At 39.9% G+C, this 26,650-nt stretch overlaps 2 protein-coding genes across 3 annotated transcripts in view; one reads left to right on the top strand and one right to left on the bottom strand.

Annotated features, from left to right (window-relative positions):
- On the bottom strand, positions 1-24,192 carry hpxa (hemopexin a). Of its 2 annotated transcripts, XM_081367507.1 has the most exons (11): positions 23,985-24,192; positions 3,549-3,644; positions 2,874-2,902; positions 2,632-2,748; positions 2,329-2,486; positions 2,064-2,217; positions 1,736-1,948; positions 1,532-1,633; positions 738-862; positions 490-637; positions 1-389 (listed from the first exon to the last, which is right to left on the bottom strand). In XM_081367507.1, exons 2-11 carry the CDS (start codon positions 3,608-3,610, stop codon positions 160-162), a joined length of 1,338 nt encoding a protein of 445 aa, XP_081223633.1. In that variant the 5' UTR covers positions 3,611-3,644; positions 23,985-24,192; the 3' UTR covers positions 1-159. The 2 variants fall into 2 exon arrangements, with proteins under 2 accessions (XP_081223633.1, XP_081223632.1); XM_081367506.1 differs by lacking the exon at positions 23,985-24,192 and having other exon boundaries at positions 3,549-3,802.
- The window catches only part of ankrd50l (ankyrin repeat domain 50-like), a 17,990-nt gene continuing 15,008 nt past the window's right edge, over positions 23,669-26,650 (top strand). Inside the window, exon 1 of the mRNA XM_081367505.1 lies at positions 23,669-23,759. The gene's annotated coding sequence lies outside the window, so the exon portion shown is untranslated. The remainder of the gene's footprint in view (positions 23,760-26,650) is intronic.

Genomic DNA, 26,650 nt, shown 5'->3' with positions numbered 1-26,650 from the left:
ATGAAAGAAAGATTATTTATTAACCACACAGTGCACAGATCAAGGAGAAATAATCAAGTCTTATTCTTCAATGGAGCTTCAAATAAAATAATACAGGCTCGGTGGTAATAGACACATGCATTAGCCAGCACACCGTACAATGGCTCTGCACGCCACTCTCTAGTGGTCACAGCCAAACAGCTCCTGAGACACCCTGTGCTGCTCAGGCATGATTTTGCTTGTCATCATAATCGTGGGAGTATCATATATGTAGTAATGGTTACCGATGACAACCGTCAAACCCTTGGGGCCGCACATTGCAGCATCAATCCTTTTAAATTGTGTTATGCTTCCTTCCTTCACAGGCTTACGTGGGGTGACTTTCAAGTCAACATCATAGATTGTTTGACCTATAGTAGAAAAGACAGTGAGTTTTCTGTCACTATGACAAAAGCTTGTAGTAAGGATCTACAGTAGAATGTGACAGAACAAGCATTCCTGTGATTATACCTTTGATGACATGAGCAATGTGTTTGTCTGCGCACACAAAGGCAGCATCTACAGGACCCTCAATTCCCAGCTCCTCCTTCAGGGGTTTGGGGTAACCCTCTAGGTGTGTGTGTGGCTCTCCAACTTTGTACACAAACACTTGTTTATCCTTTGCATGGAATATAATATATGAGAAGACATTTCCACAATAAATTAAAATACAGATGAAAAAAAAACCTGGTAAAAAAAAAACTGCTGCACAAAATAACCTTGATCATGTAGAGATGACCTTCATAAGAGAAGACTGCATCCACTTCACTGTGTAACTCTTTAAAAGCACTCTCAATTGTGTCTGAATGAAACTTATCACCAGTTATGCTGAGGAAGTGGTACCCTAGGGAAGAGAAACGAAGATTATTATTATTGTGTGGGTCTGTGAAATTGCATTTGTTAAAATAGTGGCTTGCAGTTGCATGTGTACATTGGTATACATTTTTTAAGAAATAGCACAATAACAAGAGAGCTTTCGATGCCTTACTGATATTTGGACGGACTGTACAATTGGGATTTTGCAAGTGATTTTACTTGTATATATACACATTTAATAAACAAAAGATTAATATTGTGTAACTTATATTTTAGACACATTATGGTCAGTTACAATGTCTGTTTTTGTTCTGCCTATACGAAAAAAGTAATTGAAAAAAATTATGCGAACAACGCGTATCCGAGCAACAATTCGCATTTTTCAAGGAATCAGTTGAATGAGTGATTCAATGACTCACTCATAAAGGCTTCGATCCTGATAGGATTCGAATCTTGCCTCCCAATTCGAATCCAATCCACCCTAAATATTAGCCTGATTAGGTCTTGAATAGGCCTACTATTAATGGCGGATTATATGCCAAATGAGATGCAGGGTCTGCGTTTTTGAAGGAATTGTTTGAATGAATGATTCTCAACTAGTCACTTGCTGCCACCTACTGGTGTAATGATGTAACCTGAAAAAGAGTCACTAAAATTCCTTGTCCCTGTCTAGACAAAATAACAATAGGAAATTCACCTCTGAAAGCATATACACTGCCATCATCGTCAGATGTAATAGCATCCAAGTGCACACGGCTGCACTGTTCTCTCTCAATGTGGTCATCAGTGCTTTTTTCTCCTGAAGGAGATACAAGTAGAAACACCCTATAAGACTCCAAGTTCTGCTTTTTAATGCATGCCTTCTCAAGCCTGTTAACTTTTCCACATTTGTTACGCTTACCAAAATGTGGGCATTTCATAAAGTAATCACGGCTCTCCTTTGGATATTTGCCCTGGACTTCTCCTGTAATAGGGTCAAACTTGGAGAACTGATGTCCATGGAAGCAGTAATAATGACCCATGTAACGGAAGGCTGCTGTGCAGTTGGGCATGCTCTTGAATTCCTTTTCATCAACCTTCTTCGTCTTCATATCGAAGTGGTAGATCTCATCACCTTTGGTGGAAAAAAGGTGAAAAATCTTCTCAAAAAAATCTTCTCAACATACTTACTATCCTTACATGTTTTCCATTATAATTAATCAAAGAAATATAATAAGATATTACAATACCTTTGAAAAAGACTACGGTGTCATTAGGACAGTCTTGCTTGGGACACTCCACTGCAGCATCCAAGTAGTCAGGAATCCCAGGGAAAACTTCAGAGATGTCCTTGGGATAGTCCTTCTCCAGTTTGTGCTTGTAGTAGCTGAAGACCTTTTGGTCCTTAAATGGTGTTAAAGATGATGTTAGTTTACTTGTCAGGTGTTGATACATAAAGCAAACATCACAGTGTATTCGACAAATAAATTGCACTTCAGGTAATGTTAAAATTACCAGGAAGAAGAACTGGTGGTCATGGTGGTCTGGGCTGTCTTCAGAGTGCATGCGGAATGCAGCATCCACATGTCCCAGATGATGATAGTCGTCCAGCTCAAGGAAGGTTTGATTAGACAGCTCAGCCTGGCCATGGAAACCCTTGAACAAGTGGTCACCTTTGGTCAAAAGTCAACGAGAAAGGTCAGTTAAAGGGCCACTAAAAAAAAAATAATAATAATTCATAAGCTCTAAAGAAAATTCAAATTTCTATTGTTTACATTAATTTATCATTACTTTTAACCATATTTTTTCATCTCTCACCCTTGAAGAAATAAGGAACTCCCTCCTCGTTCACAGCGACTGCATCAAACTCCATTCCTGCGCAGCGGTCAAGGTTAGCATCATGGTGCAATTCATGCTTATGTCCTTCAGGTTTGTCTGAACCAAAAATAATTCATATCATGAAATATGTCTTGATGAAATCAGAATTTGCTGATGTATCACTTTCATTTACTACCCACTTAAGGGAAAATTGTTTGCATCTGGTTATCGAGAAGACCCACCTTTTTTTGCATGAACCTCCTGATGATGCCTGAACACAAATAAACAAATACGTATACGTTAAAATTAACCATTACAAACACACTGTAACAACGGGCTCTTTTCATTAACCCAAATTAGGGAGCCCCTGCAAAATATCTCTAATGATAACAAAATGGTATATCTCTAAATCAGCTATTTGACCATTAGATTTATTTATAAAATTGTTTTTATAAATAATTTAATCAAAAAACAAACAAATCAAGCAATTAAGGCAATTGTCTGAGATAAAAAAAATGTACTACGAAACTGTAAAACTACTGTACTAATCGACCTTATACTTGAAACTTGCCATTGTGCCATACTGCAAGAATAGTTGTCTCTTATGATAAATTGCTTGTTATGTTTCTCATTTATAAGTCACTTTTGATAAAAGCTTTTGCTAAATGAAGTGAATTCAAGAATTTATTGAGTTAGAGACCAAGCAATTAAAGTTGAAAAAATCTAAATGTTGGTACACATGAACACATAAAATCCCACTTCAAACAGATAAACTTATTTGCAAAAGTTATTTTTAATGTTAGGTTAAAGTAATAAACTTGTGATATATAGCTAATCTGAACACATTATTCAGTATTTGACTCATTTTAACATTGTACGTACGTACTGTGTTGACATGTGTCTGTGTGTATACTCACGAGGGAGCAGCAAGGCTCAGCAACAGAGCCAGGCACAGAGTAAGCGTTTGAACGAGCTTCATGATCAGCAGGGTCCTTTGGTGAGACAGAGCTCAGCTGGAAAAGGTAAAGCACAAACTGATGACCCCAATTTATACACTCCACCAGGGACAGCCTTGCAAGCACGCTGAAGACAACACGTACGCCCCCGTTTGCACAGAGCGTAGGAAGGGACATTCAGTAACTTACGTGCCCACACAAAACAACACGCATTCAAATGCACGTTTGCACGATTCCCCTAACTCCCCCATTCACCAGCTGGTCAAGGTGCATAGGATTTTTTCAAGGAATTTCTGGTGAAGTATTGGGGAAGGTACGGGTAACATGAGTTGCACAATGCAAAGATCCTTCCATCGTGAATTAGACTTGGCATGAATTAGTAAATAATTAGAGACCCCCTTTGCAGGTCAGCAGTCATTGGCATGATAGTTCATAGTACATGCTTTAGCATGCATCTTCAAACTTTCCTACTTAGGAATATAAGAGTAAACTGTACTTTATGTTGTCTATAGTTTTTGCATGCATTTTGTTTTCTGAAAGGTTGGTCACTACACTTTTTGTTGTTGTTGTTGTTGTTGTTGTTGTTGTTGTTGTTGTTGTTGTTATTTTAATTTGTTGGGACATTTCTTGTAAAAAAATTAAAATAATATAATATAAATATTCTTGTAGGAAAAAAATATATACAGTCAAGTATGATCAACCATCAAGTTAACACGTCACTAAGAAGTGCAAGCTGATTGTCAATTAATACTGATTGAGATGTTTTAACCTGTAGAAAATTAATTAATGAAAAGATAATAAAAAAGATATGATAATGATAAAGTTATTGAAATGCAATGTGTGCTCAAATGTATGTCTGCTTTGTCACTATGTGCATGCACAGGGTCGAATTTTCTAGAAAACCCATGTGAACCGGGCCGTGTTACCTTTTTCCCGGTTAACCAGGCAAATAACATAGATAATCAATATGAAGTGCTGACCTCTGCAGTTTAGTTTGATATGGTGATCATTAACAGAGAATTTTTTTTTGCGCTGTCGAAATACTCATGGAAGCATAAAAGTGTTTTGCAGAATTCATATTAATGCAGAGACTGTGATAGAGAGACTGACCTGATACATCACTATATTTTATTATATTTATTTGAGGGGTTTTCAAGCATTTTGAATGCCACCCAGACCCTCAAATATGCTGCTATTATTGTGAGGGACCCCTTTCTATAATATAAAGGCAGCTACAGTATATCACTGGCTTACAGAGATTAGCATCAGCATCCAACCTTGCATTTCTCACTATATATATATATATATTTATATATATATATATATATATATATATAGCCTGTGAAAATAATCTCTTAATTGGATTAAAACAATGGAACAATGAAATAAACATTTTTCTCTAAGATAACAGCTCTGAGTCTTCTCCTATAATGCCTGTTGAGATTAGAGACTAGAATCTCTCCAGATCCTTTAAATTCCCAAGTTCATGTTGATACACTCTACTCTTCGATCTGTTAGAATTCAGATCACCGGACTGGGATGGCAATGGCAGAACCTTACTTTTGTGCTCAGTGACCCATTTTTGTGTTGATTTTGATGTTTGTTTTGGATCATTCTCCTGATCCAGCAGTTTATTAATCGTATGTGGTATACTTTTTTATCCCTGTGTGCAGTAAACACATCTTGTGGGTTTGCTGCCAAAAAACTCTTCTTTTTTTTGTTTCATCTGACAATAGAACCCAGTCTCATTTGAAGTTCCAGTAGTGGGTTCCAGCTTTTGGATGAGAGCAGAGGATTTTTCTTGAAACCCCCCCAAACAACTTGTGGTGATGTAGGTGCTGTTTTTTTTTTTTTTTTTAAGGCTTTCTGACCCCAAGACTCAACTAATCTCTGCAATTCTCCATCTTTCTGACCCCAAGACTCAACTAATCTCTGCAATTCTCCATCTGTGATCCTTGGAGAGTCTTTGGCAACTCAAACTATCCTCCTCGCCGTGCATTAAGACAATATAGACACACGTCCTCTTCCAGGCAAATTTGTAACATCTCCTGTTGATTGGAACTTCTTAATTATTGCCCTGATGATGGAAATGGGGATTTTCAATGCTTTAGCTATTTTCTGACTGCCACTTTCTATTTTGTGATGCTCAACAATCTTTGCTGCACGTCAGAACTATATTCTTTGGTTTTACCTATGTGATGGATGATTAAAGGAATTTGGCCTTTGTGTTACCTGATTTATTATTTATACTTATAGTCATGGCTGGATAATTTCATGTTACTAGTCACCCTGGTGTGCTAAAAATGCTAAATATGAAAATATGAATACTTGTGTATATATTTTATTCATAAGGAATTCTAAGGGTACCCAATAATTGTGGCCAACGTGCAGTATAGAAAAACATTAATTTCTTAATGTGATTTTCCCCCTACTTTAGTTTTACTTAAATCATAGGCGTAATTTGTGGGTGGGACATGTCCCCACCACTTTTTGCCATGGGTTGATATTATCCCCACCACTTTTGAAACATCTCGCGGCACGGATGTACCAATACAAATAAAACATAACAGAGCATTCTAGCACTGAAATGTGTGTGTGTTTTTTTTTTAAATCAAGTGATGAAAGTGCTCATTGCCGCTGCGATCAGTGGCGCGGATACAGTGTTCTCTTGTGGCTCGCGCACACCGTTGCGGAGACTCTCTATTAGTTCCGGTGAAATCACAAAACAAAATGCACACAAACGTGTCCCTGATTGATATACAACCACTGATAAACATAGGTCTAATCGGTTTTGATGAGAAAAAACGAAGAAAAAAAAAAACTATGCGAGTGCGGATTAGGACCCACAACCTCTGACACACTTGGCAAAAGGTGTGCCCCTACTCTACTGCATATTAAGAGTCGGATCTATCTATTTCATGTGAAAATTCTCGGCACTGACAACATATTGGCTATTAGATCTCATTATACGAACAATTAAACCCAAATAGGCCTACTATTTAAATCTATTGCTGCACACCCCAAAAGGATAAACAATACAGATTTTCTTTTTTTCACAGCCTTCTTTGATCATATTTACTAAGGGCCATTCTTTTTTTACCACGACTGTATGTGTACCAACAAAACCACCTGACTATGTCACAGCATTGACCATGCATTACTGTGACCTTGAACATGGCACGTAGCCTAGGCCTACATATTGTTACGTGCTTCAAAAATGGTACGCGAAAAAGTTTCCCGACTAGAGAAATTATTTTAAATAGGCTATGAAATCAAATATAACATTTTTATTTATCTTACACAGAAATGTTATTTTAAGGATGATGATGTGATAAGCTAAAAGTTCTCTAGCAAGGGCCAAAATCAGTTTGTAAAGGATGGGACAAGTGTGTAATATTTATTTACATTTATTATGTTTTTAAATGTTACCATAACACATTACTGCTTTAACAATAGTGGTTACTTAGCACTTCCGGTCAGTCATTATGCCGCATTACAAACATTAGGCTACACATATTTTTCTCACTCTCCCTATTGGTAACATAGCATTAAAGCGCATTAAGCAGTTTTGGGAATCGTTTGGGTAGTTACCCACCAAAGAACCAATAACTGTTGTAAAAAACAGTAAAAGTTGTGTCCAAGGAAACAATAGCAATGTTTCAAACAGCAAAGTGCTGCGAAAAACAATGGTTAAAAGACTGTTGCTTCCCCCTGCTGGACAAAGACAGGTTCAGCATCCTAACCAACTTTCTGCTTTGTCATGTCTTCTCCATTGCACATCATATATATATATATATATATATATATATATATATATATATATATATATATATATATATATATATATATATATATATATATATATATATATATATATATATTACAATGAATACATGCTAATTAGGTAACATATGCAACACCCCCTGAAATAATATGTATATGACATGTGCAAACATATGAAATGACATGTGCAAACAGTAAGAAAAGAAAATCTGATAGCTTGTTGCAAAGAATAAGTCAGTTTGCATCAAACATGAAAATATAATATTTTCATCTTAACACATTTTGTGCAGTGTGAGATTCTCAATCCAGAAAGCAAAAGGCAAGTAATGTAAAGAGCATTATGCATAGCTAATGCCCACTGCATTACTTAAGTAATATGCAGGGTCAAGGCAAACCGAAGTGGGGTTGTGAAAAGAAAAAATTAGAGCAGAAATATTGGGATTAAAGGCATCATAAAGACATGCACGATTAAAACCAACCCAAATAATTACATTAGCATTGCACTTAAGGACAAATGAGATCCTTCAAATGACCTGCATCTACTGTGATAGCTATAGTTGACATATTCAGAAAGTCAATTACAGGATTTAAACATGCATATGCAGCAGAATAATGTGTGTTCAGCAGTAGCTATGTATGGGGCGCCGTTTGTAAAGCGGCTCACACTGAAAATAACAGCAACATTTCGTCACATTTAGCTTCAAACAATGTTTAAAAAACTGGTATGAATTTTTGACGGTCACTTTTTAGCACATTTACAACAATATTTGTCAACGTAGAGATATTTTAAATAGATAAATCTAAATATTAAATGTTACACCTAAATGTTAAATCTAAATATTAAATTTTACACCTAAATGTTAAATCTAAATGCTAAATCTAAATCTAAATGTTAAATCTAAATTCAAATGTTAAATCTAAATGTTAAATCTAAATATTAAATCTAAATCTAAATGTTAAATCTAAATCTAAATCTTAATGTTAAATCTAAATATTAAATCTAAATCTAAATGTTAAATCTAAATATTAAATCTAAATCTAAATGCTAAATCTAAATCTTAATGTTAAATCTAAATATTAAATCTAAATGTTAAATCTAAATGTTAAATCTAAATCTAAATGTTGAATCTAAATGTTAAATCTAAATCTAAATGTTGAATCTAAATGTTTCGGGTGAAACTAAATATTTAACAAATATGCAAATTCAAAATGGCGGTAATCGGATTTAGATTAAACATTTAGATTTAGATTTAGCATTTAGATTCAACATTTAGATTTAGATTTAACATTTAGATTTAGATTTAACATTTAGATTTAACATTTAGATTTAACATTTAGATTTAGATTTAATATTTAGATTTAACATTTAGATTTAACATTTAGATTTAGATTTAATATTTAGATTTAACATTTAGTTTTAGATTTAACATTTAGATTTAACATTTAGATTTAGATTTAACATTTAGATTTAACATTTAGATTTAGATTTAACATTTAGATTTAGATTTAACATTTAGATTTAACATTTAATATTTAGATTTAACATTTAGATTTAGATTTAGATTTAACATTTAGATTTAACATTTAGATTTAACATTTAGATTTAACATTTAGATTTAGATTTAGCATTTAGATTTAACATTTAACATTTAGGTGTAACATTTAATATTTAGATTTATCTATTTAAAATATCTCTTCGTTGACAAATATTGTTGTAAATGTGCTAAAAAGTGACCGTCAAAAATTCATACCAGTTTTTTTAAACATTGTTTGAAGCTAAATGTGACAAAATGTTGCTGTTATTTTCAGCGTGAGCCGCTTTACAAACGGTGCCCCATTATGAGGCGCCAGGGCCGTTTCTAGGCATAGGCAAACTAGGCGGTCGCCTAGGGCGCAAACAGCTGGGGGGCGCCAGTGAGAGCCCCCACCCCACCAAGAGATTTTTTTTCTCACCCTGGCGAGTGGAAGAAAATCCTTTTTTTTTACATTTCCGATAATGAAGCGTATATTTTTTCACTAAGTGCCTGTCTTTTTGGCAAAAAGACGCCCACTTCTTAATATCTACAGTGGCATAGGTCGTAAGGCGTGAGGTGCTTGAAAGTAGCTTTTGATGCGTTCGACCCGAGTTCGAATCCGCCTTTTGCCTAACTCGCTCTTCTCCCCTTTCCCAAGACATGAGATGTAAAAGTTATAGCCTAGCATAAAGGTCTCTAGCGTTACATTTTGTCAACGAACTAAAATCGAAATCGTGATATGGCTTTGTGCCTTTATAAAACAGCACAAGACTTTAATTAAGTAGCCTATATAGGCATTCTGTTTGTGCTGCGTGATTTAAAGAAAAGTGCGCACTTTGCTCATGCGATCAGGTGTTTTTCTCCAAAATAAAAGCTCAAGGGTTTATTTCTTGCAACTTGCAAGTGAAAAAATTAGGACAAAAGTATTGTAATTTTCCTATACTATAGTAGGCTATAATGTAAAATATACTTACTGTATATAATTTATACAGTACATATTATTGGCTATATGGATTTTACGTCATAAGAATACTTAAAAATCATAAACACCAGTGATAATGTAATGTAGATTGAGACTCTATATCATAACTAAGATGTTTGAGCCCTTTAGTGTCCAGGTACAAGTCAATGTTTTTTCTTTGTTCAATGTGCACAGTTCATGGGTTGAAGCTCTTAATTTTTAGCTCTCAAAGTGCACCAGATTGATGCATTAATTTAACCTTAAAATGTACAAAATTTTCTAGCGGGGGAGCATGCCCCCGAAACCCCCTAGAGGGACAGGGGTCCACACAACATAGTTTCACAAAATCCTATGGGAGAGAACGATCATTTATTAATTAATTTATTACCTACTCCAGCATAGTGCAACAACAAAGTCCTTTTTAAGTGAGTAAAACTGTTAATGCCAAATTACAATATATAATTTTTATATATAATATATAAATATATTTATATATTTATAAATATATATAAATGGGGGGGGGGGGGGGGTGCTCAATAGGAATCTTGCCTAGGGTGCCAAAAAGGCTAGAAACGGCCCTGTGAGGCGCCACGTAGGATTTAAATCAAACTTCGCTTATCAATACATACATAACACACGTGCATATACACCTATAAATTACTCGCATATACATGTATACTATTGGATGTTCAAAATACATATATGAAATACACGTGCACACTAATATGAAATCCATACCAATACATATTATGTTAGTAATGAATGCATATACACTTGTGAATAACTTGCATATACATATAAACTTGACGCACGAATACACCTATAAATACTCGCATATACATATAAACTTCCATGCATATACACCTATAAACACTCGCACATACATATAAACTTCCATGCATATACACCTATAAACACTCGCATATACATATAAACTTCCATGCATATACACCTATAAACACTCGCACATACATATAAACTTCCATGCATATACACCTATAAACACTCGCACATACATATAAACTCGATGCGCGCATACACATCCATAAAACACTCGCGCATACATATAAAATAAAACGTGGATGCATGCTTTGTGTAGGCTATATATGCGAGTGATTTCATATGTGGATGTGCGTGAACTTTTCAGTGTAAAAGGAAGGCATTTCAGTGTAAAAGGAAGTCATTTGTGCGTACACGGAATTAACCTGCCTTTTTGATAGTTTGTTTTCCAATTTGAAATGAAATAAGCATAAACGAGAAAACGGCCTTTATTCGATTTTTTCGTAAAAAAAAAAAAAAAAAAAGCCTAAAGCCTCTTACGTTGTTGATTTATATTCCAAACAAGAATTCGACAGCTCGCAATGTTTTTCTTACAAAAACCTCATCATTTTGCAGGACAATTGTCTACTACAGTATACAACACAGATTGAAGGGTGCCAATAATTCTGTGGTGATATACAACATGCTTTAAGAAAAGTTTATTTCCATCACACTGTAAAGTGTTTTTAGATATTATAGATTACATATACCAAAGATTTTACATATAAACTGGGTCAGCATACTGTTAATTACAGTTAGAGTACCATGGGAAGTAGGGGTGCTGATGTGACCCCTGGAGTGGAGCCCATATAAAGAAATATGGTTGGGGATAAAAGTTCACACAAACAAAACCAAAAAACTGTGGTGTTTAGCCTATAGGCATACATATTACGTGTGTTTGTTTTTATTTATGCAGTATTATAAAATACCCATATTATAACAAATAAATATATTTTGGAAATTGCCCTTTAAAACGAAAGCTCAGTTTGTGGTTCACAATTACTTGATTAAAAACAACAAAAACAATAAAACAAAGACAAAGTCACTTAGATTAAACACTTTTTTATTGATTTTTTTGTTAACAGAAGTTATATCTAGCACCTTTAATTGCCTTCGCCGTCCTGTCAATCATCTGTCTCATTCTCGCGGGTCGCGGATATGATTACAGTTTCAGTAAAACTGTATTTCACCATCATCGGTACCCACCCTCAGCAATCGCATTACAGTATTTGCAATCACCATCCCGTTTCAAAACGGAGCGTCTAAAAGAAAAGTTCTGACTGCTGCCTGAACATTGGTCAGTGAGCCTCTCCCGCTCGGCGCTGTCAAGCGCAGCTTCACCACACAGATTTAACTCCGCACAGCTAAATAAAACAGGCTGGTGGCAGACTAATAATTAATATCTCTGATGTAAAGATTTCTGTGAAACGCGTAAAGTTGCACAGAAGAAAGCCCAATAGGACCTGCCCTGTACAGTTTAAGAATCTGTAGCCATAGTAGAGGACTCTTATTTTTTAGAACAGACCCGAGCAACAACTGATGACGTCACATGCTCAGACTTGCTTGACCAATCGGCAGAAGGGGCGTGTCAGGCCGCCCACATGTGGAAAACTAATTTTGAAGTAATTTGTTCGTTTTTTGCCTGAGAACTAAAAAAATGAAAAATCAAGCCGAAATCTCATTTTTTTCGTTTTTTTTTTTTTTTACGAAAAAACGAATAAAGGGGCCGTTTTCTCGTTTATGCTTATTTCATTTCAAATTGGAAAACAAACTATCAAAATGACACAAATGACTTTTACACTGAAATGCCTTCCGGTTACACTGAAATGCCTTCCTTTTACACTGAAATGCCTTCCGACACTGAAATGCCTTCCGTTTGCACTGAAAAGTTCACGCACATACACATATGAAATCACTCGCATATACATATATACACAAAGCACACATCCACGTTATGTATGCGCGAGTGTTTTATGGATGTGTATGCGCGCATCGAGTTTATATGTGCAAGTGTTTATAGGTGTATATGCATGGAAGTTTATATGTATATGCGAGTGTTTATAGGTGTATATGCATGGAAGTTTATATGTATGTGCGAGTGTTTATAGGTGTATATGCATGGAAGTTTATATGTATGTGCGAGTGTTTATAGGTGTATATGCATGGAAGTTTATATGTATGTGCGAGTGTTTATAGGTGTATATGCATGGAAGTTTATATGTATGTGCGAGTGTTTATAGGTGTATATGCATGGAAGTTTATATGTATATGCGAGTGTTTATGTTTATATGCATGGAAGTTTATATGTATATGCGAGTATTTATAGGTGTATGCGTGCGTCAAGTTTATATGTATATGCAAGTTATTCACAAGTGTATATGCATTCATGACTAACATAATATATTGGTATGGATTTCATATTAGTGTGCACGTGTATTTCATATATGTATTTTGAACATCCAATAGTATACATGTATATGCGAGTAATTTATAGGTGTATGTGCACGTGTGTTATGTATGTATTGATAAGCGAAGTTTGATTTAAATCCTACGTGGCGCCTCATACCCCATAGCTATGTGAACAAAATGGAGCTATGGCATCATCCAGCAGCAGTATACAACACAAACTAACACAAACACTGTGCCCCTAAATTTAAGATGTCAGGGCAAAAATGGGCAAAAAATGGCCGTTTTGGTCTCATATTTATATCTTATGATAGTTAAGCAATATTACTCGAGTGACGAGCACAATAACCTTTCACACGAGTGCTGTTTTATACTAGCACGAGTGCAAATGTAGGCTAATATTGATTTTCATTAAATAAGAACTTAATATTGTGTTATTTTAGACAGGATATTGTCTGTTTATGCTCAATTTTGCCAACGAATATTTGAAATGTTAATCCAGAGCAGAACTGCGCGTCTCTTCCGAGGCCCGAACAACACGGTGTTGTGTTTTTGAAGCGGTGTTTAGTTTCTAAATGAATCCGCGTTCTGAGCGAATCAAACGGGTGAACCAATGATTCAATGGCCCGTTCATAGAAATATACTTAATTCTTGAATGAATCAGCCATTTGAGTGAATCTTATAGAGACAGAGCGTAACGCGTCATAATCTGAAGACCACGCCCACCGGGGGGGGGGGGGGGGGCAGTCCAGCGGTCTCCATTGACTTTGCATTGCGAGAGGCTGTCTCCTTGGCCCTGTCCCAAATGGCACACTCCGGACTTGTGGACTTCCTCAGAGTCCACACTTTGGTGACGTCATGTAGTGCAGACCTATAGGGCCCTTGGCGCGAGTCCACGAGGGTGCATTGAGAGGTATTTTTGGGACAGACTTGATCAGCACGCCGGAAATAACGGGCTGTTTTTTTTTTTTTTTGTTGTTGTTTTTTTGCATTACAATGAAAATACAAAACAATGAACATGTGGGGATACAGAGAAAATGAAAGTAAATAATAACAGTAAATAAAATATTTTTACAATTTATATAAAACTTGTTCTATAATACAGGATATTTTCGAAGCTCTTTAATTGGAGGGGATTTTTTGAAGTGAAGAATAACTGTAAATCATAAGCAAAAAAATTGCAACTAGGTTTGAATTTAAGGTATCTTGCTTTGTGAATATGATATTTACCCATCGTACAGAAAAAGTTTAATATATCATCTAGCTTTTTATTTTCAGAGAAATCAGAGTGAAAAATAACCTTACTGACAGAAATACAGGCCTGGTTGTTGTTGGACAGGAGAAATCACATTTTTTGCGCTCCAACGTCTTATCTCCATGTCAACTACACAGCCTAATTTTACAGTTCTATATTTTGATATTGTGCATATCACTTGGGCATTAGACAATAGATACACCATGCTTATTTAAATGATGTATACAGTTGTACATAATAATACATAATGTTCCATTTGAACTAAGATTGCAATTTTAAAACATAATGAAAATGTGCATGAGTTTCAGATGAATTTACAGGTTTCAATATTCATATATGTTTAATACGCGCTATTATAATACGCGCTATTATTATGTTTGAGACATCAACCACTGGTCGATTACCATAATGTTTGTATAAACTGTAGGTAACCACTGATAAAATGTACATTTAGGTCATAAAAACCGTAATATTTCCTTCTCAGCCATAATGAAAATGTGCATGAGTTTCAGATGAATTTACAGGTTTCAATATTCATACTATGTTTACATATGACTCAGTAAAGCCCTGCCATTATTTATTTAATGAATCATAATGCGATCGTATTATTAAACGCGCTATTATTATGTTTGAGACATCAACCACTGGTCGATTACCATAATGTTTGTATAAACTGTAGGTAACCACTGATAAAATGTACATTTAGGTCATAAAAACCGTAATATTTTCTTCTCAGCCATGTCAACAATTATCCGCTAGTGAAATCTCCTCCCATCTGTTGTCTGATTGGCCTTTCGCAAGGATTCCTGGGTAGTTAAAGTGCGTGAAGCCTGCTTCTATGCGGGCTTCGCGGAAGACCGCTTCAAGGGCACAAAGGGGGCGCTGCTGAGCACACTTCAGAGCGGTAAAATGCTGAATGGGACAGCCTACGGACTCGTAGACTCAGCGAGCACGCGCAATTCAAGTCCACGAGACCGAAAGTCCGCATGAAGTGCGCCATTTGGGACAGGGCCCTTGTCATTTCTTGCTTCTAACGAAAGACAGAATAATGCCTAAAAGCTGCTATGTGACAAGGTGTACAGCAAACAAGCTAAGAAACCCAGAAATAAGTTTTCATAAGCTGTCGACCCCAAAAAACGAGCGTTTTTGAGGACATAAACGTGGATACAGGCTGGAACGAATGGGTAAATTGTGGGATCCTGACACTCTCTCAGTATGCACTAAAAATACACCACGTGTGCAGTAAGTTAAACATTTGGTCACTGGTGATCAAATATCCAAATGTCAGTTTTATATATTATATTTCTGTAAGATAAACTATCCTGTGTTGCCGATTATGGTCTCCTCCAGCGGGCGTACGTTAGTTCCCTTACGAGAACGTTCTCTCGTACTGCGTTGAAAACGCTTGTGGGAAAAGTCCTTTTCTCGAGAATATTGAAGCCTTTATTTTAAAACGCATTGCTGCAGCACATGCGAGAGCTAGAAGCTCGCGTGAGCGTGCTGATTGGCTTGTGCAAAGCAACTGCACGAACCAATGGCGGAACAGCAGAGGAGCGCGAGCCAATCGGGGCGCTTGGCACTCTGCCAGAGTCAAGCGCGCGAAACTGCACGTGACAGAAGAGTATAAATACACAGAGAATCCGCCATTTGACAGATTTTATCTCCTTCAGCTTTCGACTCACCTCGTCGCTGATTCTCTCCAGAGTGAAGCCGCTCGTCGTCGAACAGCCTTCCAGCGGAACTGCTTCGCATCTCGGCGTCTGCCAAGCTGAGCGTTTCCCTGTGGCATCCGACGAGTATCCTTTTTTTCTAACTCAAAAAGAGCATTCTAAGAGAGCAAATCGCTGTTTTCACAGCGCGCGGCGTTGTTTCAAATGCCGCTCACCGTGTGTCTCAGAGGCCTCCTGAACGCGCTCATCTGGACGAATGCACGCCGGGTCTCTCCCCGCACGCTTCGCCCGCGCCTTCATCTCCAGTTCTGTTCTCCCAGAGCGACCAACGCCCCTCTTCTGAAGCGGCAGGTCTCGTCTCTTTCGGTCTGTCAACAGAAGAACTGGACGACGCTGTTTCTATGGCAGCATCTGAAAGTGAGGAATGGTCGGGCTCCGCGGACCCCGCCCCCCTCTCTCAGCTGGATCCCACTGACACTCGAGCGAGCATTGACGCCGAACTCTTCCGTGTCATGTCTCGCGCTGTCGAAGAACTGGGACTCGACTGGTTTTCCCCAGCTGAGCCTACCAAAAGCCGCCTCGACGAATGGTACCTGCCGGGGCGCCAACAGGCCCCTCGTCAACGTGCCGCCCCCTTTATGCCCGAGGTCCATGATGAGCTCACTAAAAGCTGGCGCGCGCCCTTTTCAGCGCGAACGCGCTCTTCAGCTTCTTCAACGCTCTCCTCTGTCGACGGCGCTGAAGAGAAGGGGTATGTTTCTCTCCCTCCATTAGAGGAAGCGGTCGCTGCACACTTATGCCCCCCCACAGCTGGGAGTTGGAGGGCTAAAACCGTGCACCCCTCTAAGCCGTGCAGGACCACTTCGGCTCTCGCCAGCCGCGCTTATGCTGCCGCCGGTCAAGCCGCCTCTGCACTCCACGCTATGGCGACCCTGCAGGTGTTTCAAGCTAAGCTCCTCCGCACTATGGACGAGTCTGGCCCGGATCCAGACACCTTCAAAGACCTCAGGAGTGCTACAGATTTGGCGCTGAGGGCCACGAAGACCACCGCGCAAGCACTGGGCCGCAATATGTCTAGCCTGGTTGTCTTAGAGCGCCACCTGTGGCTCACTTTAACGGAGATCAGGGACGCTGACAAAACTGCCTTCCTCGACTCTCCAGTCTCTCCATCCGGTCTCTTCGGCCCTTCTGTAAGTGGCTTCGCTGATCGCTTCACGGAGGCTCAGAAAGCTTCGAGTGCTATGAGGCACTTCCTGCCCAAGCGCTCTAGCTCGGTCCAACGGCGCCCCAAGAGCACGCCGCGACCGGAAAAGCCAGCGTCTCAGGTTCTCCAGCCCCGCCCCGCGGCTGACACCACTCGACGCCTGAAGCCTGCAAAACGATTCCCGTTTCCCAGGCGCCAGGGCCCTCGACCGAAGCTGACGCTCGACCATGAGCCCAAGAAGCCGTCCTAACCGGCAGAAAAAGGGGTTTATGTCCCGCCGCAGCCGGACCAGCCCCGAAGATCGCTCGAGTGCTTCTCACAGCCCCCTCTTCAGTTCAGGCGGCTGGAGCAGTTGTGTATGCAGACAATGGGCCCGTCACGAGTTACGCACCCCTGCACCCAAACGCTGTTTTAACGGCGACCCACACAGAGCACAAAACGAGCAAAATTTCTCCCCTGACTCCATATCAGTTCGAGCCCCCGTCTCTGGGCGTTCCAGATATGATGATGCCTTTGGCTCTTCGGGCTCTAGCCTGGCAGGCTATCCCAGGAGTTTCAAAATGGGTGATAAACATCATAAAGCACGGCTACTTGCTTCAGTTTGCACGCAGACCCCCGCGCTTTCGCGCTGTGGTTCAAACCTCGGTCAGCAGCACACTGTGTCATGTCCTCCGCACCGAAGTACTAAGTCTGCTAGCAAAAGGGGCTATCGAGAGGGTTCCTCCTTCTCTAAGCGAGTCAGGCTTTTACAGCCGTTACTTTCTCGTTCCGAAGAAAGACGGCGGCCTGAGGCCCATTTTAGATCTCAGACATCTGAACAAGGCTCTCATGTCACGGCCGTTCAGGATGCTCACGACCAGACATATACTGGCGCAAATTCGCCCAGGCGACTGGTTTTTCTCAGTAGATCTGAAAGACGCTTACTTTCACATTCAAGTGAATCCCCACCACAGGCCATTCTTGAGATTCGCCTTCGAGGGGCAGACATACCAGTACACGGTTCTACCGTTTGGACTGGCTCTGGCACCTCGTACATTCACGAAGTGCATGGATGCAGCTCTCTCCCCCCTGAGACAGCGGGGAATGCGCATTCTAAACTACCTCGACGACTGGCTCATTCTGACTCAGTCAGAGGCGGAGTCACATACTCACAAAGCCTGGCTCCTCAGCCATCTAGAATGTCTAGGGCTCAGGGTGAACTTTTCAAAGAGTATTCTGTCTCCCAGCCAACGTATCATGTTCCTGGGGACAGTATTCGACTCCGTTCTTATGAGAGCATGGCCCTCCCCGGCCCGTGCTCTATCGATTCAGCGGCTCGCCGCATCGTTCACGGAGGGCTCTCATGCACCCCTCAGAACGTTTCAGAGGATCCTTGGCCTTATGGCCTCAGCATCATCAGTACTCCAACTAGGCCTACTGCGCATGTGTCCTCTTCAGCTATGGCTAGCACCTCGGGTGCCACCCCACGCCTGGCACTCAGGCCGATTGATTATCAAGGTGGATCAGCGCTGTGTTCAAGCCCTGGCCCCTTGGACGAACGCCAGCTGGTTTCAGCAGGGCGTGAGTATGGGGGTGGTCTCCAAGAGGAGGGTGATTTCAACAGACGCTTCCAACTTAGGTTGGGGAGCCCTGTACGAGGGCAGGCCTGCCTCCGGCCTCTGGTTGAGCTCGGAGAAACGCCTACACATCAACTGCCTCGAAATGAGGGCAGTTTTTCTGGCCCTGAAAACCTTCCTCCCATACCTGGCTGGACACCACGTATTGGTCCGGACGGACAACATGTCAGTGGTATCTTACATAAATCGCCAGGGCGGCCTCAGGTCCCGCAACCTGCTTGCCATAGCCACACAGCTACTGTTATGGGCTCACACCAATCTGCGCTCGCTCAGGGCAGCTCACGTGCCGGGCACGTTGAACACAGGAGCAGACATGCTCTCTCGGGGCAGGGTTCCCCCAGAGGAATGGTCTCTCCACCCTCAGACGATTCTCCTACTTTGGGAGGTCTTCGGGAAGGCGGAAGTAGATCTCTTCGCCTCAGAAGACAATCGTCACTGCCCAATCTTCTTTTCAAAGAGCAGGGATGCGTTGGCCCACGACTGGCCCAGCCTTCCCCTCTATGCTTTTCCTCCGGTCTCGATGCTCCCTCAGGTCATCGAACGGATCAGAGACACGAAATGCGCAGTGCTCCTGATAGCTCCTCTATGGCGAACCCAGTCTTGGTTCCCGGAGCTGATACGGCTGTCTGTGACAGACCCTTGGCCAATCCCAGTGAGGCGCGACCTCCTGGCTCAGGCCAGCAGGACTATATGGCATCCCCGTCCCGATTTGTGGGCCCTACACGCTTGGCCACTCAACGGGTACCCCAGGACCTCCCAGAGGGCGTCCTGAACACGATCAGGGAAGCTAGAGCTCCGTCTACCAGACACCTCTACCACCATAAATGGTCAGTGTTTTCCAGCTGGTGTTTAGCTCGAAACCTCGACCCACACACTTGTGAAATTCCAAGAGTGCTATCCTTTCTCCAGGAGATGCTGGATGCGGGTCGCTCCCCCTCCACTCTCAAGGTATACGTAGCAGCCATTGCTGCACAGCATGTATTGGAAGCCGGAGCCTCCTTAGGAAAATGCGACCTTATAGTTCGCTTCCTTAAGGGCGCCAGAAGGCTTAACCCGCCTCGGCCGCCATCTGTCCCAGCATGGGACCTTTCTTTGGTTCTGCGGGCTCTTAAGGGACCTCCCTTTGAACCACTTCGGTCAGCCGACCTAAAACCTCTCTCCCTGAAAACCGCCCTGCTGTTGGCACTGGCGTCAGTCAAGAGAGTAAGTGACTTACAGGCGCTCTCTACTAGCGCTTCCTGTCTGGAATTCGGCCCCAATGACTCTAAGGTCATCCTTAGGCCAAGACATGGATATATTCCTAAGGTGCTCTCAACTCCGTTCAGAGCCCAGGTTATTTCTCTGTCAGCTCTTCCCATCTCAGAAGAGTTCAGTGATGCTCTCACACTCTGCCCTGTCAGAGCTTTGAGGATTTATTTAGAGCGTTCAGCCTCTTTCAGACAGTCTGAACAGCTTTTTGTTTGCTTCGGGGGCCAAACCAAGGGTCTTCCTGTCACGAAGCTCACGCTGTCCAGGTGGATAGTGGATGCCATTGCTCTGGCCTACACCTCACTGGGCCTTACATGTCCCATAGGTGTTAGAGCTCACTCCACGAGAGGCGTCGCCTCTTCGTGGGCCTGGTCAAGTGGTGTTTCTATCGAAGACATTTGTGCGGCGGCCGGATGGTCCGTCCCGTCCACATTTGTGAGATTTTACAACCTGGAAGTTCCTGCTCTGCAGGCACGAGTTCTCTCTATCTAAGCTCTGGCTCTGCGGACCCAGGCTAGTTTTGACATTCCTTCTGTCACATTGTGCGATGACCGGCTAGTCTGTTTCGTCCACATTTGTGAAACGTTACAACCCAAAAGTCCCTGCTCCGCAGGTACAAATTCTCTCTAGCTAGGCCCTGGCTCTATGGATCCAGACTAGTTACGAAAATGCCTATGTAGGACCTTATGCGGCGGCCGGCTGGTCCGTTCCGTCCGCATCTTAAACCTTTATGGTACCTGCCTTATAGGCATGAGTAAGTCTCTATCTAATGTATGCGGCGGCCGGCTGGTCCGTTCCGTCCGCATCTTAAACCTCTATGGTACCTGCCTTATAGGCATGAGTAGTCTCTATCTAACGTATGCGGCGGCCGGCTGGTCCGTTCCGTCCGCATCTTAAACCTCTATGGTACCTGCCTTTTAGGCATGAGTAGTCTCTATCTAACGCTGGCTCTGTGGACCCAGACTAGTTTTTGACTCAGACACTGGTTGTCATCTCGAATTGTGGGATTCTTAAGACTGGCCCTTGGCCCAGCTTTATCTGTTTGGATATCTAAGGGCCCGAAGATTCGGTCTCTTTATCCTAGGCTATTCTGTACTTCCTGGAGCTCTCGGTGAGTCAGATTGGCCAAAGACGACAAGCACGGCGTTTTAAATAGTGTTCCCACAAGCGTTTTCAACGCAGTACGAGAGAACGTTCTCGTAAGGGAACGTACTTGGTTACTTACGTAACCTCGGTTCCCTTAGAGATAAGGGAACGAGTACTGCGTTGCCTTGCCGTGCTATTGTCTCTTATGGCAGGTGTCTTTTCGCTTCAGTCGATTTAAACCTGTCAAATGGCGGATTCTCTGTGTATTTATACTCTTCTGTCACGTGCAGTTTCGCGCGCTTGACTCTGGCAGAGTGCCAAGCGCCCCGATTGGCTCGCGCTCCTCTGCTGTTCCGCCATTGGTTCGTGCAGTTGCTTTGCACAAGCCAATCAGCACGCTCACGCGAGCTTCTAGCTCTCGCATGTGCTGCAGCAATGCGTTTTAAAATAAAGGCTTCAATATTCTCGAGAAAAGGACTTTTCCCACAAGCGTTTTCAACGCAGTACTCGTTCCCTTATCTCTAAGGGAACCGAGGTTACGTAAGTAACCAAGTACGTTCTCAGAGTAATGAGACCATGAATGAGACATGTGACGCTCTGTCTCAACTGCCTGTATCCACTTTTATGTCCTAAAAACACGCGTTTTTTGGGGTCGAGAGCTAATAAAAACGTATTTCTGGGTTTTTTAGCTTGTTTGCTGTACACCTTGTCACACAGCAGCTTTTAGGCATTTTTCTGTCTTTTGTTAGAAGCAAGAAATGACAAGGAGGCAGCCTCTCGCAATGCAAAGTCAATGGAGACGTTTTGATTGTTTTCCCCCCGGTTGCGGGCGTGGCCTAAATACGCTCTGTCTCATAGAGTGTAAAAAATATGTATTAATCAATGACTCAATGACTTACTCGTTTAGACATATACCACCACCTACTGAAAGTTTTTCTTATTTAGAGTATAATTTCGTTAAAAAAATAATTTCATATTTTGGGAAGGCTATAGTTTGCCCAAAAATGAAAATTCGGGTTGTTTGCATTTAGGCCTACTCACCCTCAGTTTCAAACCTGTATGACTTGCATGTTGGTAAGCAAGCTGTTTTAGCCTGTAAAATATCTAAATAGGCCACCAATTCAGATGCAGCTTCGGTGGGGGGGGGGGAAACCAAGAAAAAAAACATGGCTGTTGTAGCCTAAAAGTTTGTCTAATAAATTAAATGTTGAATCAGATTAAAAAACAAAATCTTTCTAAAGCCACTTTTTGTAAAGCCTATTTGATACTTTTCTGATTTAACACAATAATGACTTTAAATGATCTTGGGGGTAATTTCTCAGCTGGATTTAATGTGATTAAATTGCGATTAATAAGATGAATTAACCGGCACATCATGTTAGTAAGATTTTAAAAAAATGACAGCCCTGTCTCAACATAACAACAAAAACCCTGTCAGTTAAATTATATAACAATATCATCCCCTGCAGCCTTGTGCTCGGCTCAGCATTCAATCACAGCATCCAGAAACTGTTAATACACAATCTGATATCTGGCATGTCTGGACTTTGTCTGCTCAATGTTTACATAGCCTTGTGTTACACAGAACAGTTACAGATTTGATCCATGAGCTGAACCATCTCTGCTCTGTTCTCTTAAGAAAATATATCTGTAGCTGTAATATTGAGCAGAGCTCCAAGCAACAAATGCAAATGCAAAGTTATAGGCTTGTGTGGGAGGGAAAATTGATTCATGTGAGAGGAATAAAAGCTGAATGCTTTACTCAGACCCAGATGTAATCATTTCAACATCTCAGATCAATTTCAATGTTTCTCTGTGTTTATAACCCCTTTACTCTTGTCAATTATTTAAAGTGGAATCTGATAAATTTAATAATTAATCAACGTGAAGGATCCTTGTAATGTCTGAAGTGAAAACTATACATTTTTGACAGTCTGCGAAATGAACGAGGAAGAAATCTTTAAGCATTGGTGCAGGTGTGTTACTGTAGGCAGGAAGCTGGCTGTGAATTCACTCCAAGGATTATTCTCTGAATTCCTGGTCCTGCCTTGCAAATGCAAAAATCACACCAGAGGATTTCCAGGTCATCCCAGAAAAAGGAAAAAAGGCTATTGTTGAATCTTGAATGTAAAGACTCTTGTGCCAGAAAGGTAAAAAAAAAATCAGGATAAAATAACCTAATATTTTAACAACATTTTGGTGAGCAATGACAAACATTTATGGGTTTTATTTCACCCCAAAATCTAAATAAAAATAGGAAAACAAAAAAAAATGAAGCCTATTATGAGATTATTGGGATATTTTTTGCATTATGACATTTTCATGGCACTTGATGTCTGAATCTACTGTGAAAGTGACACACACACAAACACACTGACACAGTCACATATCTTTTATATATTTCTATAGGCTATTTTTTTCCATTTCCATTTGCTTATTTATATTAGGAATATTTCTTAAAGGTTTACCATTTTTAATTACAGCTGAATTAAACTGGCATCTCACACTACTTGACATACGCGCCCCCTCGTGGACTACAATGTTCGCGTCGGAAATCGGAATAAACCAATCAAGATGCGTGAAAACTTGGAGCTCTAACAGACTTCCATGGTGGGTGCAGCGCGCGATGTGCTCTATTTTTTTTGCAGACACATTAAGTGATTTGCATTTGTGAAAACCTACAGGAATTATCGACGGACACGACGCACAATAACATCACGCTTCATGTAACCAAACATCTACATTACACACTGTACAAAAACCAACGCGTCGGAGTGCGCTGCGTGGAGCGACACTGTGGACATGCGTGGATCTGTTGCAATGCTGAAATTGTACCGTAGTATCTTGAAGGATTCAGAGGCTTTGGGTTTGTGCTGTCCAAGTGTAGCGTGGTGAGCGTCAGGTGGGCGTCAGGAGGATGATGAAGATGCGGCACCTGCAACCTGCCGAGTCTCCGGTTCCAGTCAATTAAACGGTTGGCGATTCAGAACGCTGGAAGCGTCGAGGCAAGGGTTCTACATCTTTTTTTATTTCGACCCACTGAGTTCTTATGTTGACTTCCTGGATAATTTATTTTACAGAACTTAGTTGGACATGGTGTAGCGTGTTAAATGGTAGCTTAAAGGTGATAGTTTCAACTAGAGACCAACTAGTGTGTAACACTGTGGGTTTATGATCAAGATTCAGTGTTTTCAGATCCAGCAGGGCTGAACTTGACGCTTTGATAAAAGCTATAGCCTATATAATTATTTTACTGTAGCCTACAATGTGATGCAAGTATAAATGTTATTCCCAGTGCTGGGTAGATTAGGCTACTAATTATTACGTAGTCGTTTAGCTCAGTGGTTCTCAAACTTTTTGCACCAAGAAGTACCACTTCAGAAAATATTTGGCTCTCCAAGTAGGCTACCACCATAATGACCAATATGAAAATACAGTAGCGTAGTAATTCAGCTACAGTTATGCAAAGCTAAAAAATTAGGCCGTTTTATTTCTAATGAGCCACTTTAAACATTGTAAAAACACAGTTTGAATATTAACATTGCACTGTGCTGCTTACATAAAGGTAAATAAAACTTAAATAATGATTAAATTTAAATGTATTGCACCTAAAAGTGAAATAAAAACTGTACTGTACTTAAAATAGGCTATTAAGTAAAAAAAAAAAAAAAAAAAAAAAAAGTAGGCCTACTCTACTTAAAAAGAATTAACACAAGCTGTGTATTCATGTTTAACCGTTTTACACGTATGGCCTACATTTAAAATATTCTGGCTGACCCACTGATCTATATAGAATAACATTATATGTCATTATACGTGACTTATATATGACGTAATGTCATTATATAGATCAGTGGGCTGACCCCCGTGAGTTTTTCAATGAGTTAGAACTGATCACTTTATTGTTTCTATGGTGACGCGTCATTGCTTGTCACGTGACACCGCGCTGAATGACTGATGATCTGCTTTTATTTCCTTTTTTATTCAAAATAATCTAATCTGACTACTGATTACTTTTGACCTAACTCGTTTATCACATTGATTTGAAAAGGATAAACGTGTACCCAGAGCCGGATTAACGCAAAGGCAAACTAGGCACGTGCCTAGGGCCCGATTGGCGGGATGGGGCCCAGACAGAGGGACAAAAAAAAAAAAAAAAAAGTACAAATGTCCTATCTACAATTTATTTCAATATTTATTAATTCACTATAAATAGTGACGATGTTTATCTTAACCATAGACTGTTACATTACTGCAGTTAAACCAATTAATGTGTGCCGGCTTCTGAAAGTATGTGTAACGAACGCATCCATCAGATGCTGCGAGGCTAAAGCCTAATAAGCACACAAAGAAGCACAGCTCATAATGCAGGTGTGAGAGTTGTCGTCATCTATTTTGGAGTGATTGCAATGTATTCTAAATATAAACTTGTACTGTAGATCAGCGTCATTTCTGGAAAAATCATTCACCGTTTTATTACGAGTTTAAAAGAGCGCGAGCGTCATTAACGTGCCCAGACGCGACGCTTTGAATTTGCGCGTACAATGAATAACATCGCGTCGGGAGCTGACTAGTAAAAAAGCTACAAAATTAAAAGACAAGACGTCTGTATTCTAAGTTAAAAAGCCAACACACTACAACATTTTTAAATGTTTCAAATAGTCTAAAGGATCTCATATCTATGGGTCTATCTTCTAAATTCTGCTGATGATTAGATTCCTGACATTACGCCAATAATTTCACTTTATATATTTTTTTCTGCTCAGTAGCGATCGTGTCTTTCTCTTCCACTTGATTTGTGTATAGCATATTTAAGGTAGCAATGCAATATAAAAGCACTTATGCTCATCTACTGAAGTGGGATTCTGGAACTGTGAATAAATTGAATAAAACAGCAAAATAACAACAACAACAATAACATCTTCATTAAACAAAAAAGAGATTACCGTAGATAAAGTTTGATTAATATGTACAGTACCGGTAAAAGTCTGGACCCATTACTATTTTTAATGTTTTTGAAAGAAGTTTATTATTATGCTCTACAAGCCTGCATTTATTTGATCAAAAATACAGAAAAAAAAATATATGTGTTAAATATATAAAAAGTGATAGTGAAGACTTTTTTAAAACAACTCTTTAATAATCAAAAATCCTGAAAAAAAGTATCACAGGTTATAAAATAAATATTAAGCACCATTTCTAACATTTGATAATAAATCAGAATGATCACGTGGCACTAAATTCAGCTTTGCATCACAGAAATATAAAGTATAGTAAAATAGAAAACCATTATTTAAAATTTTAATAATATTTCACTTTATTATTTTTCTGTTTTTTTTTTTATCAAATAAATCCAGGCTTGATGAGCATAAGAGACTTCTTTCAAAAACATTAAAAATAGTAATGTGTCCAAACTTATGTACTGTGTAAGTAAAAATATACTGCTTTTAAAATTAAATGTTGTATAAATAAAAAGGTTAGGAATCATATTTGTTTCAAGT

This window comes from Scardinius erythrophthalmus, assembly GCF_964197995.2.
Source record: "Scardinius erythrophthalmus genome assembly, chromosome: 6".
NCBI lineage: Eukaryota > Metazoa > Chordata > Actinopteri > Cypriniformes > Leuciscidae > Scardinius > Scardinius erythrophthalmus.
The sequence above is the reverse complement of the archived record's forward strand: the minus strand, read 5'-3'. Positions and strand labels throughout refer to the sequence as shown.